Source organism: Microtus pennsylvanicus, chromosome 6 (assembly GCF_037038515.1).
Source record: "Microtus pennsylvanicus isolate mMicPen1 chromosome 6, mMicPen1.hap1, whole genome shotgun sequence".
Lineage (NCBI taxonomy): Eukaryota > Metazoa > Chordata > Mammalia > Rodentia > Cricetidae > Microtus > Microtus pennsylvanicus.
The window spans coordinates 109506918-109525141 of record NC_134584.1 but is presented as its reverse complement, the minus strand read 5'-3'; the positions used below and the strand labels follow the sequence as shown (position 1 = coordinate 109525141).

The 18224-nt window shown below is 41.2% G+C and overlaps 1 protein-coding gene across 1 annotated transcript in view; it reads left to right on the top strand.

The window, feature by feature from the left end:
- The first annotated feature begins 3554 nt into the window (after positions 1-3554).
- Positions 3555-18224, top strand: part of Phlpp2 (PH domain and leucine rich repeat protein phosphatase 2) — a 77587-nt gene continuing 62917 nt past the window's right edge. Inside the window, exons 1-2 of the mRNA XM_075977353.1 lie at positions 3555-3726; positions 11271-11554. Of these exons, the coding sequence (XP_075833468.1) occupies positions 3628-3726; positions 11271-11554 (383 nt within the window). The 5' untranslated portion in view covers positions 3555-3627. The remainder of the gene's footprint in view (positions 3727-11270; positions 11555-18224) is intronic.

Below are 18224 nucleotides of genomic sequence, written 5' to 3'. Positions count from 1 at the left end.
TACAATTCATGAATCATCCCTCCTCTCCTCGCCCCCTGGTGTATGTGTGTGTATGCAGGCAAAAGTCAACCTCAGGTGTTGCTCTAAAGGTGTTGTTCCTCAGGAGCCATTCACCTTGTGATTGGAGACAGGGTCACTCACTGGGATCTGGGGTTCAGCCATTAAACAAGGTTGGTTGGCTAGCAAGGTCACCTGTCTGCACATTGCCAGTGCTGGGATTACATGAGTGCCAACTGATGGGATCCAGGTCCTCATGCTTGCATGGCAAGTTGTCTTCCCGAACTTCATAGACATTTTTCTTTCTTTTTTGCTGAGGGTTGAAAGCTTTTGGTTTTCTGTCAACTCTTATGATCCCCAACATTCCCTTAAATGAGAAAGGAGAAGATACAGTTTCTAGATTGAAGAGGGGATGGGTGTAGAACTTGGCAAATTATCTACTTTTTGCAGTAGTGCCCTTTGGCACCGTTTGATAACGTTTCTATAAACTTGTCTTTTACATGGCTTGCTTAAAATTTCTCTTAAGTAAATTTAGCTGACATACATCTAGGTATAATTTGGTGAAAATAGAAAAGCTACAATTTAGCCAGTAAACAGAAACTAGACATTCACTTAACAGTGCAGTGAATTGTGCCCAGGCTTGAACTTCAATCCAGAAGCACAAAATTAAATTTAATCACTTTAACAACTTTCCTGTGATCTCCCTAGTTCAGCTGTCTCCATATGTAAAAAATAAAAGTGTTCATTGAGCTGGAGGTACAGCTCAGTGCTAGAGTGCTTGCCTCGTTTATATGAAGCTCTAGGCTCACTATAAAAGAAGAAAGAAATGTTCAAAGAAAAAAAATTCTTCAAACTTTGAAGTCAGCTAAACAACATTTGGAACCAGAATACAGAACACCTAAATCTGCTTAGCCTATGGTAGCATGTCCCTGGGTTTGGGCCTAAAGATGACTTTGTGGTTAGGGAAAGAATGGAAACGATATCAGTGAGTAGACAAGAAACTCCTGGCTCCTCTACCAAAGTCTTCAGCTTTCTTTCTCCACAGTGTAACTGAGAGGTAGAGCCTCAGGAGGAAGGAAATGGGGAGGAGGGATCCTAATGATTCTTTGCCTTGGTGTGATTTGTAGTGGGAGCCTGCAGTGAGAGCAGATGGTTTTTTTATATACATATGCACACACACTCACTCACACACATACATAAATCTTAGAGGAATTTATTTTTAGGGTTAGTCTCAGCTGTTCACCATTTCCAGAAAGTGTGGTTACATAACTCTTGGCATGCATAGTACACATTGCCTTGAACTGGGGGCGAGCACCAAATGTGACCTTTGTAACAGTATGCTATGTTAACATCAGTACATAATTTGAAAAGGAAACATCAGCAGACTATTGATGATGAGCTGGATCTGAAGTAATGGGGATCCTTTAAAGGTAGCTATATATAAAAACTGATCCCTTATGGCCACATATAAAAACTTATCCCTTAAGGACCACACTTGGGGTATTTTTTGGGGGGGGGGTATTTCTTTTTCAATACGTATTGCCAGTTTGAAGTAGTAAATACTTTTAGTTTTTAGCAAAATTAATGGATTTATTTTGAATTGATGGTGTTGACTGCTATTCGGATAACTAATAAGATAACCATTTACAAAACATTGCTGTTCCCTAGTATGAACTCACTGCTGGACTTGGGCCAGGACTAAATGTGATAAGTCACATGAAATGTGGAACCCGTCATCTGCAGTACCTCAAGAAACAGGCTTTGGGAAGCATCCCCAGCTACTTGTTTCCATGCCCTTGGCTGTCTGCTTCTGGTTTCAGATTAGTGCCTTTGTTGAGTGTTTTTGTTGAGAAATCACTCAGGAAGCTATGAAATAGAAATCCAACTAAATCAGGTAGATTTCTTGAAATACTTCCAAAGTGGAAGGAAACCCCTGGGAAATGGTTATCTTTCACCTTCTATTAGACTTGGCATAGAGAAACCATGTTTACTATATTGAAAGAAAACCAAGAAATGAAGATTGGAACTGTGATATGATAGATACAAAGTAACTCATATGAGACAAAAATACCTTTTATAGAAGAAAATAGTATGAGGCAAAACTTTGGATGCAAAATTTTATCTTGACATGTAAATTAACTTCAAATTAAAAAACATCTGGACAGGTTCTATTAGATCTCAAATGCTCTTGCTTTAAGCCCATAATTAAAGTACTCCAGACAAATAGTTGGATAGCCAAACTAAAGCACTGGATAAGAGATACCACCATTGCCAATTATTTAAGAAGTTGTTTTGCTTTTTAATTCCTTACAAGTTGACTGGAGATCCAACACATGCATAAAAGAGGAAGGCCTAAAAATGAAGAGGTCTAGAAGGCTCCTTGCAAAATTTAGGAACTAGCAAGTAACTTTGGGAAATCTAGAATTTTAGAATTCTAATGACTACTATGAACCTCTGAGTTAGGCTCTCTGTGTGTTTTGTTCACTATACCTTGATAACTGCCAGGCAGATGTTAACTTCAGTTCTCCCTTTAAGAATCAATGGAAGGAACTGGGTCAGTGGTTAAGAGCACTGGCTGCTCTTCCAGAGGACCAGGTTTAACTTCCATCACCCACATGGCAATTTACAACCAGCTGTAATCCAGGTCCTGAAGATCTGACATCCTCTTCTGGCCTCTATCACAAGGCATGCAAGTATTGCATAAGCTTAACACCCAAAACATAAAGGAAGCTGGGCATGGTGGCACATATCTGCAATCATAGCACTTGGGATATCAGGCAGGAGAATCAGAAGTTCAAGGCCAGCTATGGCTACCTAGTGAGTTTGGGGTCAGCTTGGGCTACATATAGCTCTGACTTTAAAAAATATCTGAAAGAATTAGATCAAGTAATTTATACAAGTATAGATCTAATAATGAGTACAAATAAGATTTGGAATTAGGCAGATTCATAATTTGGTGCATTAACCACAAAAATACTACCACTTCAGGAACTAAAAGGCAATGTTTAAAATAACTTGGCTGAGTTTAGCCTTGCAAAATAATATAAGGCTTACACAGCGTATTACTGTTTGAGGCCCAGAAAAGAATTCTGATGCTTTGACTACAAGGAACATTGAAATGTGGCTGGAAAGCGAAGTGATGTCTGCGTACTTGAGGTTTGCTGAAGAGTGTTGCAAGCTATCTCCTAAGAGAGGAGAGTATATGCAACAGTTCTTTCGCTGCCAGTGCGTGCGAGGTGACAGGCACATTTAAAAGCAGGAAACGTCATGGATAGAGAATTTCAGCGCCGTCTTCGGTGGAGGGCGGCATCTTGGCTATCTTCACAGGTGTAGGCCTCACCTGCTTCTTCCTCTGGCTTCTTCTCCCTGTGCCTAAGTCCACTAAACCCAGGGTGGAGCGCGGCGGAGGATCACCCCGCAGTGGCGCTAGGCAACTACATTTCTGCTCCAGCTTCTCCAGGCCGGCAGCTACGCAAGTCCAGCGGGCCCAGGGGCGGGGCCGCCAGGGGCGGGGTGTAGGGGTTAGGGGCGGGGCCTAGGCGGAGGGGTGAGGCCTCCCGCAGCTCGCGCGCGCCTCCGAGGCTCGCGCGCTGTAGCGCCGGCCGGGCGTCTCTGAAGCCTTGGCCGCCCATGGGGGAGGTGGAGCCCGGGCCCGCGGGCCCGCTTGAGCCCCCGGAGCCACCTGAAGCGGCGGCTTCTCGCCGGCCCGGAGGGATCCGGGTCCTGAAGGTGAGGCGGCAGGGAGCGGGAGGGCCGTGTCCACCTTCGCCAAGCTGCCTGGTGCCCGAGGCGGCGGGCGTCCCCCTCCCTGCGTCCCTCCTGCATCGGGTCGGGGCGTTGTGGGCCTGCTGTGGCCTCTGTGCCGCGCCCCCGCCCGGGCCTCGGCCGCATGGGTCCCCGACGCTGCCCATCCCTAGCCGCCGCCCGGCAGGCCCACGACTTCGGGCCGCCGCCGCCCCCCCGCCCCCGCATCCCTTGGGCGGCCATCGCCTCGCCTGGCCTAGCCCTGGGGCCGATTCCGGGGGGCGCGAAGGGCGGGCCGCTCCTGCAGGAGCCAAGCGGCGAGTACGCAGGGCGAGGCGGACACCTGAAGACATCACCACAGCCAGAGAGGATGGCGGCGGCGATTGGCCAGGCACCGTTGTGTACGCGGGCTGCGCCGGCTGAAGCGGCCACACTGCCCTCCGGACTGGCTCCCCGAGTTCCGAACCGGCGCCCGGCTCCAAGGCGCGACATCCCGCGCTCCCGCCTCGGGGACAGTCCCGTAGGATCTGCGGGGACTCGCTGGGCGTGTTGTGGGGGTGGTGGTGGGGAGGAGGAGCAGAGCCCGAAGAGGGGCACTCCTGTTTGGCTGACAATCCGGGGAGAAGAAGGCAGTGGGGGTGCCGTTATGCAACAGGCAGCTAAGCGGGGCTTTTTGGTAGAATCAGGAGAGTAGGAGGATAGGAAAACAGATGCAGGCGAAGGGGGAGTGGAGCCTTGAAGGTGAGTGATGACAAGAAGTTTCTGTGCGGGAAGAATGCCGAAGGTGAGGTGAGGTCAGCAGAGATGGTTAAAGGGTGGCTAACTGGGTGGAGTTCTCCACTAACCTCTGAAATAGTGCGGAGAAAATTTTCTGTCGGTTCAGTGTATAAGTCAAGTGGAATGGAATTCCTCTACTGTTCTAGAAGAGGAATCGGCAGGATTTAAAACTTGCCGAAGAATGAGAGAAGAAAATTGAGATTTAATGTGTTTCAAAAACAGTTTGCCAAACATCGAAAATACATATTGTTAAAAGCAAACATTAAGTAATTAATTGAGATTGTTGTTGAGTGATATTTCCTCTTACTAAGATTATTAGTAAAGCAGCACAAACATGGGAAGGTCAGAAAAGTAGACTTGACACACTTAATGAATTAATGAAACCAATACTCAGTAAAATGTAAATCGTATTTTCTTTTGCCTCCCAGTCTTAAGGCATAGACTTAGAGAACTTCTAGTAGTTTATCTTAGACTACTTCTTAACTGTTACCCACACTGGAATTTACTCAAGCATAAAGCGGTGTAATTACTGAAAGTCTTTTACAATGATAGCAAATAGCAAACTATAAATTGTGAGTAAATACAATAAAAACGAAAGTTCTGCAGGCCTAACTTAACAGGAAAGAGTTTTGAGAGGCATGTAATGTCTCTTGGTATGTAAAAGATGTGCAATTTTTAAAAAACCTTGTAACCTTTTTTGGTCGTGTTGAAGTGGTAAATTGTGTGAAAGAGAAATGAAAACGTTTATTGAGGACTATCTTTCCCTGGTGCCCAAAGTTCCCATTTTGTGGTCATCAGAAAGATTCCAGTGATTGGTTAGTCTTGACTCTTGATCTCAGTCTCTGGAAATGAGAGCCTATCTGGAGGCCTTTCTAGCCCTTGCTTTCCTGAAAGTGGTAATACTCTGCTCCTTGTAAGACCATGGAAGATAGGCCTTGTGTTCCTCAGAAATTCTCTCTCTCTCTTTTTTTTTAAAGATTTATTTATTTATTTATTATGTATACAACATTCTGCCTCGATGAATGCCCGCACACCAGAGGAGGGCGCCAGACCTCAGTACAGATGGTTGTGAGCCACCACGTGGTTGCTGGGAATTGAACTCAGGACCTCTAGAAGAGCAGCCAGTGCTCTTAACCTCTGAGCCATCTCTCCAGCCCCTCAGAAATTCTCTTAAGTTGATGAGGTGTTCACTTGTCCCAGTGCAGCCTGTAGAGCATACATAGGTAAGCCGAAAACTTTCTGAACCTTGAAGAATGTCATAATTGCCCACATGCTTTTCCACATGTTTTTCTCTGAAGATGTTTCTAAAGACGTCTCTAGCCTAGGGGTATAGCTCTGTGTTAAGAGGATGCTGGTGGTTGGGGCTGTGCTTTGAATGTACAAGGCTCTGCATTTATTCCTTGATCCCAGCTTCAGAATACTAACACTGGTAAAACAGGAAGGAAGACTTTCTATTCCTTTTATACTTACACCCAATACCAAATAATCAACATAACTTACCCAGACTACATCAAGGACCATCTGGCTGTACAGGGCCCTGGGACGTTTTATTCAAAATATACTTTTTTTTTTTTAAAAAAAAAAGATGTATTTATTTATTATGTACACAATGTTCAGCCTCCATGTATGCCAGGAGAGGGCACCAGATCTCATTACAGATGGTTGTGAGCCACGATGTGGTTGCTGGGAATTGAACTCAGGACCTCCAGAAGGGCAGTCAGTGCTCTTAACCTCTGAGCCATCTCTCCAGCTCCTCAAAATATACTTTTAAACTAGTGTCAGGGACCGAAGGCCCCAACATAGAAAACTATGGGCTTGGACCTGTGGTTTCATCTATTCATCTTAAAGAAGATTATTTAAGCCTAGGGGTTCAAGGCCAGCCTGAGCAACATAGTAAGAGTGTATCTCAAAGTTCTAAAATTTATCAAATTACTGAACAAGGCTCAAAAGATTTTCAGATGTGTGATTTTGAGATTATGGTCTTAAGTAGGAGATGATAGGAGATGACAGCCAATCTAGTTTGTGAATATTATGACTTGATTTTTTTTGTTTTATTTATTTATTTAAAAATTTTAAGGCAGGGTTTCTCTATATAACAGTCTTAACTATCCTGGAACTCACTTTGTAGACCAGTCTGACCTCAAACTCATTGAGGTCCACCTGCCTCTGCCTCCTGAATACTGGGATTAGAGGCTGTGCCACCACCGTTCTTCCAATGATTTGTTTTTTCTTTAAGAATAGTCTTATATTTTTATTAGAATACATATATTCAGTTGTGTGCATGTGCATGCTTGTGTGCATTTGTGTGGACACCAAAGGTAGGTGTCAGGTGTCTTTCTCTGTTGTTCTTCACCTTATTTTTTGAGACAGGGTTTCTTACTGAATAAATTCTTCTAGAATGGCTAACCAATAAACCTCTGGGTCTCCATCTTCCAGTGCTGGAGATTCCTGTGTTTGCTATTATTTATGTGCAGGGAATTGAACTCAGATCCCCATGCTTGCATGCCAAACACTTTACCAAATGAACTATTTGCTCATCCCTAATTTTTTGTTTTTGTTTGTTAGGTATTATTTTCTTGAGACAGGATCCTACTATGTGGCCCTGAATGATTTGGAACTTGCTATGTATTCCAGATTGACCTAGAACTTTCAGCCATCCTCCTGCCTTTGCTTTCCTGAGTGCTATGTATGGTTCCAAACAACAAATACCAAAAAAATTTTAACCGGCTGAAATGCTCCTCCTCTCCCTAGGACACACTCTTCCTGGTCCCTTAGAAATACTCCACAGTGTGATTGGGTTTTAAAGTCCTTATTTTAAAAGTTGAGTGCAGAGACATCTCATACCTTAAGGTATTCTCCATTCTGATGGAACTGACTAAGGATGAAGACTGACCAGGCCTGTTTTGACTATATGTGACTTCTCTGTATGGTTTACCATCTTTGAGCTGATCATAGCTCTCAAGTATTATCTTTATTTTTAGAATTGGAAGTGTTAAATTCAAGTACTGGCTACTGAATTTGTAGCCTACACTGAAATATTTTAGCTTTATAGATAGACTTTAATATTAAAATAAAATTAAGCCTAGAGGGATGGCTCAGCTGTTAAAGGCTGGGCTCACAACCAAAACATAAGAGTTCGGTTCCCAGCACCCTGTCCCTCCAGGTACTTAAATAAAAAAAGATTAAAAAAAAATAAATACAATTTTTAAGTTTTATTTGACTTTATGTAATACATGCTGGTGTTTGTGGAAATCAGAAGAGGGCTTTTGGTCCCCTGGTTTATGAATGGTTATGAATCATGGTGTGGGTTCAGGGAACTGAACCTGGATCCTCAGCTAGAGCAACAGGGAGTTTTTAAGTACTGAACTGTCTCTCCAACTCTGACTTTTAAATTGTAGTCTTTGTACACATGTTTGATATGATGTGTGATTATAATTGTGTTTCCTTTTGGATAAATTTGTGGTGACAGCTTTTGAAAAAGTAAAGGAGAAAGTAAAGTGTCCTCAAAGGAGCAGTTTCAAGCTAGCTGGCTCTTAGAAATTGAAGGCTGCTCAGAGGACAGTGTCACCTGCAAATTAAGAAGTTCTTTCCAGCAGTTCCTCTTGTGTTAGGCAGTAGAGCAAGACATTCCTGAGAAGGACGTACTAGGTAACTTAGCAGTGGCTAATAATGGCCCAAAGTCTAGCTTTGTCGTTGCTGCTGTATGCCTTTGCTTTGCTTGTTCTCAAGACCTTTTAAATGGCTATTGGTGAGATGCAGATGAACCATATCTACTAGGGTTCTCTAACTCCTCAGCAGTTTTACTTCATTATAGAGTGCAGATTATAGATAGGAGACTGAGCTTGAAATAAAACATGTGTTTTGATAACATAAAGTTCTATAAGAAATGTATAGTCTTAAAGAAACGTGCACATTTACAAATGATTGCTAAAATCTGCTGGAAGGTGCTGTATGTGGTGGCATACATTGTAATCCCTGCACTTGGGAGATGGAGTTGGCAGGAAAAAAATTCAAGGCTGACCTCATCTACAAAGTGATTTTGAGGCCAAAATGGTATGCATGAGCCCCCATCTCAAACAATCCTTGGAAGAAAATTCATAATACTTCTGGGTCTTTCTGGACTTTTCTAAGACCGTCAAAGTCAGTGAGTCATTTGACCTACTAATTATATTTTTATTGTTACTTTTGCATCAAGGTCTCACTTTTTAGTCTGATTTAGGTTTCAAACAGTCTTCCTGCCTCAGCCTCCTAAGTTTTGGGATTATAGGTACATGCGTCATGCTTGGCTTTAAAAAGCCTATCAGAGGCATGTAGATTGTGTCTGCTTACTTCTCATTCTCTAGTGCCAAGTGCAGGCTCTCTTTGTGTAAGTGTTACTGTATCACATAGAACCTGTCAGTGTTCACTAAGGATTAGAAGAAGGTAAGGCTTATTTAAAATTAGCTGGTAGTTAACCATTCAGTGGCTGTAATTTTTTTTAAATATTTATTTATTATGTATACAATATTCTGTCTGTGTGTATGTCTGCAGGCCAGAAGAGGGTACCAGACCTCATTACAGATGGTTGTGAGCCACCATCTGGTTGCTGGGAATTGAACTCAGGACCTTTGGAAGAGCAGGCAATGCTCTTAACCACTGAGCCATCTCTCCAGCCCTGTAATTTCTTAGTAATAAAAACATGATGGGTCTTGTGTGTTTGAGATGAGCCTTGAAAGCCCTTTATTTATTTTGAGATATTTAAGATGAAATTCAGGATGGAGGAAAGTGTGTTTGGTGGGAAAAGAGGCCTCATTCCCACCTGTGTTGGGGTTTATTATGTATGATTTTGAGTAGTTCTAAGATCACGAAGAGCTGCAGAAAGATCAGTTTAGGGTAGAAAGTGTCAGTCAGTTGTAGAGAGCTTATCTGGTATGTCAAAACTTGTGTTCAATCCCAGAACTGTTGTTCAAAAGTCAATTTGCATGTGTTACCCTAAATTTAAACAGATTGGCATTCATCTCCTTGCTTTAAATTCATCACATGTAGGGACACCTGTTTACTTAACCTTGTTTTTGTTTTTACTGTTGACTGCTGAAACCCACCTTGGTCTTGAACTTGATCCTTTTGCCTCTGACTCTCCAGCATCTGTGATTACAGGTATGTTCCTCCAGGTATTCTCAAGTATTTACTATCAGTTAAACTAATATTTTCTTCGTATGTATTTCTGTTTTCTAATGAGGAATACTAGTGAAAGTATTTTTCTTTCTTTTGACTTTGTAGGTAAATATTATGTGGTTTGTTAAAAAAATTGAAGCTTTTTAAGTTTATCTAATTCCTCATCATAGCTAATTGATGAAGCTGAAGTGCAAATTGGGTATCAGTTCCTGTGTTATCTTTTGGGCTTTGCACCTATGTCTATGACATTCTGCATTAAAAACACTCCAGGGTCTTGGCAGTGAAGAGAGTGAGAAACCAGAGATGATGACAATCCGTGGTCATCTGTATATAGTAGAAGTATATTCAAGGTGAAGTTATCTGTTGAGGGGAGACTCATTGATGCTAGACAGGGGTGAGCGCTGTGGAAGGCTGCAAAGAGAACTGGCATCTGAATAGAGGTTTAGTGAGTAAGCATGTGGATAAGGTGGAGAAGATGTTCTCCATATGCCACAGAGTGGCGGAATGGTTATGTGCTCAGAGACACAGATGGTTAGAAAGGACCGAAACACAGCAAAGGGCAGTGGGAAGTTATTTTTTTGTTAGTTAGAAATGGCCCATTGTGAAAACACAGGCAAATGGTGACTTTTAAAAACTATTTGTTGTTGTTTCATTTTTGTTTGTGTTTTGAAACAGTCTCAATATGTAGTCCAGGCTGCTCTGGAACTCATTTATGTAGGTTAAGTTTTCTTTACACTCTAGAAACCCTCCATGCTCTTCGGCCTGACTGCTGCATTATACATATGCCCCACCTTGCTTGGCTGGAAATTTTTATATTGGCTCTTAACAGTTGTTTTGCTTTAAGATAGCTTGACTTCACAGTATGTATGTGAATTTCACATACCGTGGTTATAAAATGCCAGCAGTAATTGTCTTGAAGCATGCCAGGAATGGGAAGGAGATTTGTGTTACCAGACTGTGCTTAGTGCACTGTGCATTTATTTGGACTGTGAGGTCGAGAAAGTCTGTATTGCCAGATCAGAGTGGGGAGGTTGTTATCAACCCACTTCTTTGTGTGCAAGGCTTAATTTACATGTATCAGATTCAATCTGAAATTAATTAGTAATTATTATTTCTGTTTTTTTACAATTTAAAAACAACCACCAGCCGCACACCTTTAATTCCAGCACTCGGGAGGCAGCGGCAGGAGGATCTCTGAATTTGAGGCCAGCCTGGTCTACAGAGTGAGTTCCAGGACAGCCAGGGCTGTTCTCAACACAGAGAAAGAAACTCTGTCTCAGAAAAAACAAACAAACAAAAAAAACCTTTTGAAATAAATAAAAACATCATATTCCAAAATCAACCAGACCCAGAGACTAAGTGAGAATTGTCATTCAAATCAGAAACTTGAAACTTCACATTAAATATTACATTTCTCAGTACTGTATATGTTTTATGCCCTGCGTCTTGCTTTTAGTTGATTCTGGATGTAGTCAAGTTGACCAAAAAGATTAGCTACCACAGATGGGATGCTAGGGCAGTTGTGAGTATAAGGACTGAACACATGTAATTCAGACAAATGTTTTTGTTTATAATTTCTTTCTTTTGATGTTTTTTAGAGAAATATGAAACACAATGGGAACAGAAACTGTTTGAATAGAAGAAGTAGGTTTGGTTCTCGAGAAAGAGACTGGCTGAGAGAAGATGTGAAGAGAGGCTGTGTTTACCTTTATGGAGCAGACACGACCACTGCCACTACAACCTCCACCTCTTCTTCTTCCTCCACATCCTCCTCTTCTGACTTACATCTTGTCCTTTGCACAGTAGAGACACCAGCATCAGAAATATGTGCTGGAGAAGGAAGAGAAAGTCTCTATCTACAGCTTCATGGAGACTTGGTCAGGTGAGGTCTGAAGGGTTTTCTTGTTGTTGATGTTTTGTTTTGAGTCAGGAGTGTCCCTGTGCCTTTTGGTGGTCTCAAACTCACAAGTCTTCTGTCCAGCCTCTTCAGTGCTAGGATTGTAGGCACGCACTATTACTCTGAGCTGAGCTGAGTCTTAACTGTGATCCTTCTGTGATATTAGTAACATGCATTTCTGATTGGAGGTGGGCTTTAGAATTATAATCACACTCTGTAACTTATGGTGATTTTGGAGTCAATGGGCATGAAAAAGATTTGTCTTTGGAATATTTAATGATTTTTAAAAATTGCCCTTTTTTTATGTAGTATATCCACATGTTTATGTATGTACATGTAGAGGGCCAGAGGTTGATGTCAAGTGTATTCCTCTATTTTTAAAGATGTATTTTTATTTTTAATTGTGTTTAGGTATGTGTGTTTGCATGTGTGTATGTGCACATGAGCTGCCTATCTGTGTGCTGGGAACCTAACTCAGGTACTCTGGAAGAGCAGTGAGGGTGGTTAACTGCTAAGCCGTCTCTCTAGTCCCTGTTTTTTGAGATAGCTGCTCAACCTGGAACTCACCAACTGCTAGACTGGCTGGTCAGTGAGCCCTGGACTGTGTCCACCAGGCACTGTCCCCTGGTGCTAGTGTCACAGGCATGTGTCTGTCATCATACCTGGCCTGTGCGTGGGTGCTGGGGCTCCAAACTCAGGTCTTCATGCTCACATGGCAGATACTTTACTGACTGAGCATCTTCCTAGACTCTCATTTTATGATTCTAGAGTTTAACGCTATAATGAAGGAAAACTTGATAGTTCTTCTATTTGGTCCTACATACAAATTTAAACATTTTAAAAGTTACCTTTGGGGAAGTGTAAATAGAACAAAATTGAAGTGTACAAAAGGGTACAGAGTGAGAGGTCCTTCTCCAACGGTCAGTCCTCAGCCATCCAGGCCTTTTCATTGTTCTTATCAGTTTGTTATACATCCAAGCATACATGCTCTTGCCTCTAGATTCACATTTTAAAAACAATGATGCTGTATATGACACATTGTTGACTTCATATCTGAGATATTTCCATTTTCATATAAACATAATTTATTTAATGACTACATGACTATCCCACTTTATGGGTCACCATAGTTTTAACTAATCTCCCTTAATCTCTCATTATGGATCTTAGCCTGCTACCCGTTTTTAGCACAGCAGACAATGCCACAGCTGAATTCCTGTGTGCCTGCTGTCTCACAGAGAAGTGTCTCTCTGGAGGTTAGGCCCATTAGACATGCAGTATCCTTGGTCAACGGTTAGGACCATTTATAATTTTGATAAATATTTCCAACTTCTTCATAGAGGTTATATTTCCATCTAAAATATAAAACTATGGGGCTGGAGAGAATACTTGACTGCTCTTCCAGAGGATCTAGGTTCTTTTCCTAGCACCTACATGGTGGTTCTCAACTGTCTGTGACTCCAGTTTCAGGGAATCCAACACCTTCTTCTGGCCTCCTTGGGAATCAGGCATGTACATGGTGCACAGGCAAACATGTAGACAAAACATGCATACATACAAAATAAATTCTTAATTAAAAAGATCCCTGAAATAGAATATAAAAGTATACCCATTTCTTTCTCTCCGAAATGTTTTAACATTTATTTATTTATTTATTTATCGATTTATTTATTTATTTTAGTTTCTTGGGATAGGATTTCTATTTGTAAACACCCTGGCTGTCCTGGAACTCACTGTAGACCAGACTGGCCTTGAGCTCATGGAGATCCTCCTGCCTCTGCTCCTGAGAGCTGGAATTAAAGGTGTGTGCCGCCACAACCTAGGTAGCATTAAGTTTTATATGTAGTGTAGACATATACTCTTGCATGAGCTGAACCTGCTTATAAAGGATAATAGTTATCAATTTTTGTTTGTTCATTTATTTACTTAAGGTTCTGGGTTTAAACTGAAGGCCTCAAACATTAGACAAGCACTGTACACTGAGCTTTCCAAAGAAAATTGTTTTCCAAGCCTACTCGAAGCTGAAAAGGAAGTTTTTTGTTTGTTTTTGAGACACGGTTTCATATAGCTGAAACTGGCCTTGAATTTCTGATCTGCCCTCTACCAAATGCTAGGATCAGAGGTGGGCACCACCATTAACAGGCTCAAATAGGAATTTTGCTATTCTGTTGTTTTAGTATTTATTTCTCTTAATGGGTGAAGTTGAACATATTTGCACAAACTCAATGTGTCATGAATTTTTTATAAATATTGATAAAAATAGTTGTGTAGTTTTCTAATGTGCATTTGGACTCTTTAATTCAATTTAAAAAAGCATTCGTCCTTTAAATGTTTCCCTCTAGTTTTCTGCTCGTCCCAGTAGTACACACTCCTCTAGAAACAGAATTCCAAGCTGTGGATTGAACATTATTGAAGTGCAGTGGAGAAGTGAGGCTACTCACACCTTAGAGGTGTGGTAATAGTAGTAACACCTTTAGCTGAGCCAAAAGCTGACGCCTCTTTAAAAGTGTGAGCTGAGGTTTACTGTGTATTCCTTTTAGGATCTGGATGAAATCCTGAAAAAGTAGATTAGCATTTGAATGTTTTTTTTTTTCAAGTTAACTACATTTCCTAAATCCTTCTGTGTAACAAAAGGATCAGACTGGGTGATCCTTAGGCTCCTCTAAATCTTAACACTGGTTCTGACCTAATTTTATCAGATGGAAAGCCTCGACCTGGATTATAGCAGATGGTGGTAGATGGTGCTCACTTACTCACTCATTTATTATTTGCATTGGAAGATGCCAGGAGTGTGAAGAAACACCCCCTCCATTACTTTGTTCCCACTAGTTGTGTAATTAGTTAAGAATTCAAATATTTACATATGAGAATGTAAACTGTAATTAAGGTGGAATGTTTATCTGTTAACCCTGTAGCTTTGATCATTAATAGTGAAGTATCTCTTTGAAGATATAATTTATTAGAAAATATTTAAAACACTATTGAACTTAGGATGAACAGAATGAGCATGCTTTCATTACTGGAGTAAAAGCTCAAGCAAGACCTTAGACATCCAAGGATGAGGAAGAGACTGCCCGGTTCCAATTGTGATTATTTGTGCTAGTCAGTACTGTTAGTATATTATTCATTTTCTCATCGCAATTTACAAGAATTTTGATGTAGTCTCATTTCTTTCATGTGAGGAAGATTGATGCTTTGACTAGCCCAAGGTCGGGCAGATACTGCTAGGCAGTTGAAATGACTGACATTTAAGGTGCCTGATGGATTTTCTTCCGAGTAAAAGGTCTTGGAGTAGAGGAGCTGGCACAGCTGCTCCTCTTACCCAGTTTTACTGTCCAATCATGTTTGCTTCCGGATCTTTAGGTCTCTTACGTAGTTGTTAATTACTTGTGCTCTGGTCTTCTATTATCTAATCTGGAGTAGGTCCTTTCTTCAGAATAGCCCTTGTAAAGTAATTGATAATCGCTGAGGCGGTATTGTTTTTGAGAACCTCTTTTGCTGATTACCAAAGTGTTCTGTGAACTCATTGAACACATTTTGAAAAATGAAAAGGCGTAAAGAGAAATAACAGTATTTAATGTATATGCCTTATGTAGATTACCTCATTAAATCCAGTCTTGTGAAGGAAACAGTTTCTATTGTATAGGCATAGTAAATGATATTTGAGGGATTACTCTTAAGAGTAATCAGCTAGAAAGTGGTTGAATTGGAGTTTGAACCCTGGCATTCCAGCACCACATCCCATCCTCACAACCTATATTGGTAACTTTTTTTTTCACCAGATAATTTATTATTACACACACACACACACACACACACACACACACAATTTTTAATAATTACATATTTGTGCTCATATCATATATTCAATTTTATATCCTATTCTCTTAGTATAAGATCATCTTAATTTTATTGTTATTAAGAATTTGACTTTAAACACCAGTTTTAATAGTTTCAGGCTATTCTTTCTTACAGGTATGTTCTAAGTTGTTTAAATTTTTTTTTTTTTTTTTTTTGGTTTTTCGAGACAGGGTTTCTCTGTAGCTTTGGAGCCTGTCCTGGAACTCGCTTTGTAGACCAGGCTGGTCTCGAACTCACAGAGATCCGCCTGCCTCTGCCTCCTGAGTGCTGGGATTAAAGGCGTGCGCCACCATCGCCCGGCAGTTGTTTAAAAATTGAATGCTGAGAACCAGGGAGATCTTAGCTCAGCATGAAAGGTACTTGCTGTCAAGCATGACAAATTAGATCTCTGATATTCACATAGTAGACATGCATACTATGGTATATATTTACACACACACTAAATGTAAACTTTTTGCTTTTTTTTTTTTTTTTTTGAGACAGGGTCTCTTTGTGTAACATTTGGCCATCATGGAACTCACTCTGTATACCATTCTGGCCTCAAAGAGATCTGCCTGCCTCTGCCTCCCAAGTGCTGGGATTAAAAGTACGCACCACCACCACTTGGCTTTTTTTTTTTGAGAGCAAAGCTAGGTGTGTTACCTGTGATATCAGTATTTGGGAGGTGGAGGCAGGAAGATAAGAGTTCTTGGTCATCCTTCAGCTGCACATGAAATTGGAGGCCAGCCTGGGCTACCTGAGACCTTATCTCCAAAACTGATAAAATAATTGAAATTTGATATACAGTAGTAGCTTAGGTTGTATCATGGAATGGAAAAGTATGGTTCAAATCGTGTTCCTGACAGTTTGCCATGTAAGTATATAATGTTCTGTGTCTTACGGATTTGTAGAATGGAGAATATTTTCATTGTTTATCATGATGATTAAATCCATTGCACCTGATATGAAAAATGATGACTTAAGCTGGGTGGTGGCACACGCTTTTAATCCCAATACTTGGGAGACAGAGACAGGTGGATCTCTGTGAGTTGGAGGCCAGCCTGGTCTACAGAGCAAGTTCTAGGACAGCCAGGGCTGTTACACAGAGAAACCATATCTCAAACAAAAAACAAAGCAAAAATAAAAAATACAGATTCTAATTCAGAAGATCTTGGATAGTCTCAGGTCGTACTTCTAATATGTTTGATTGGTTGTTTTTGCTGGATACGGTTTTTCTATGTAGTTTTAGTTGGCCAGGTACTCTTTATATTGCTCATTGTGGCCTTGAACTCACAGCAGTCCTCCTACCTCAGCCTTGCCTTCTGAGTGCTCGAGTCACAGGCATTCATCACCACACTTGACTCTCGAGATAGTAGCCCTGCTAAGCTCCTCAGTATCAATGAAATAAAACACTTAGAATGTTGTCTGGTACTCATACATACCACCCCACCCAGGGCTGCTTGTGTGCTAAGCATGTGCTCAAACCACTGAGCTTTTTTCCTAGCCTAGTGCTTAGTAAATATTATGTCTGTGGGTTATTTCAAATCATTCAACTCTTAGAAGTAGTGCTGTGCTAGCTAAACCACTGCTTGTGAACCTGGAAAAAATACTTACCTTTCAGTCTACTTATTTATCTATTTTACTGTTTCCTTCTTTCAACAATAGGCTTGTGTGGTGGTTTTAATAAGAATGGCCTCCAGAAGCTCATATATTTGAAACTTAGTCACCAGGGAGTGGTCCTGTTTGAAAGGATTAGAAGGATTAGGAGGTGTGGCCTTGTGGAGGAAGTATATCACTGGGGATAGGTTTTGAGGTTTCAAAAGCCCATGTGAAGCCCAGAGCCTCTTTCTGCCTAGGGATCAGAATGTAGCTCTCAGCTAGTGCCTACATGTGGTCCTGTTCCACATCATGATAATAATGGACTCTGAAACTGTATGCAAGCCACCAGTTAAATGCTTTGCTTTTGTAAGAGTAGGTCATGGTGTCTTGTTGTCTGAGTTTCTGTCCTGCCTGGTTTCTGTCCTCCCACCAGGCCCCACAGCTATTTATCCCTGAAGAAATTACACAGAGGTCTCCATAAGTTATAAACTGATTGGCCCATTAGCTCAGGCTTTGTATTAGCTCTTATAACTTATATTCACCCAGTATTCTAGTATATATTAGCCACATGACTCAGTACCTTTTTCAGCAGGGCAGGTCACATCCTGCTTCTTCAGTGTCTGCGGAGGAACCGGCTTCTTTCTTCCCAGAATTCTTCTGTTCTCACTGGTCCGCCTCTACTTCCTGTCTCGTTGTCCTGCCTATACTTCCTGCCTGGCTACTGGCCAATCAGCATTTATTTAAAACGTAACTGACAGAATACAGAATTTTCCCGCACCAGTGTCTCTTCACAAACAGAATAGGGACTGAGACATCTTGTGACTCAGTGTACTGGAAGGGTTACTTACAGAATTGTAACATTTGGAAGACCCTTTAAGAGATCATCTACTAATGAAAGAAACAAATCTGCCCAACCCAATAACACCTTCATATCCATTATATCCTTCATATATGTGTGCTAGGGTAGGTTTTTTTGATTGTCTGATTGCTGGGAAGTTAATACCAGCGTTTATGGGGGTAGTGGTAGAAAAGCTTAATATCACATATGTGTGGCACACAGATTATTCTGTCCCCAAAGCCATTTTCATTTTCATTTGTTTTGTAAATGTGGAATAGTTTCTGTAGTTGACAGATGGCAAAGTTGCATTTGGGACAAAAGTATTTCCTTCCTGGTGTAGTCTTTACCTTGTGCTGTTTGGCCTGCCCTTTTTCAGAT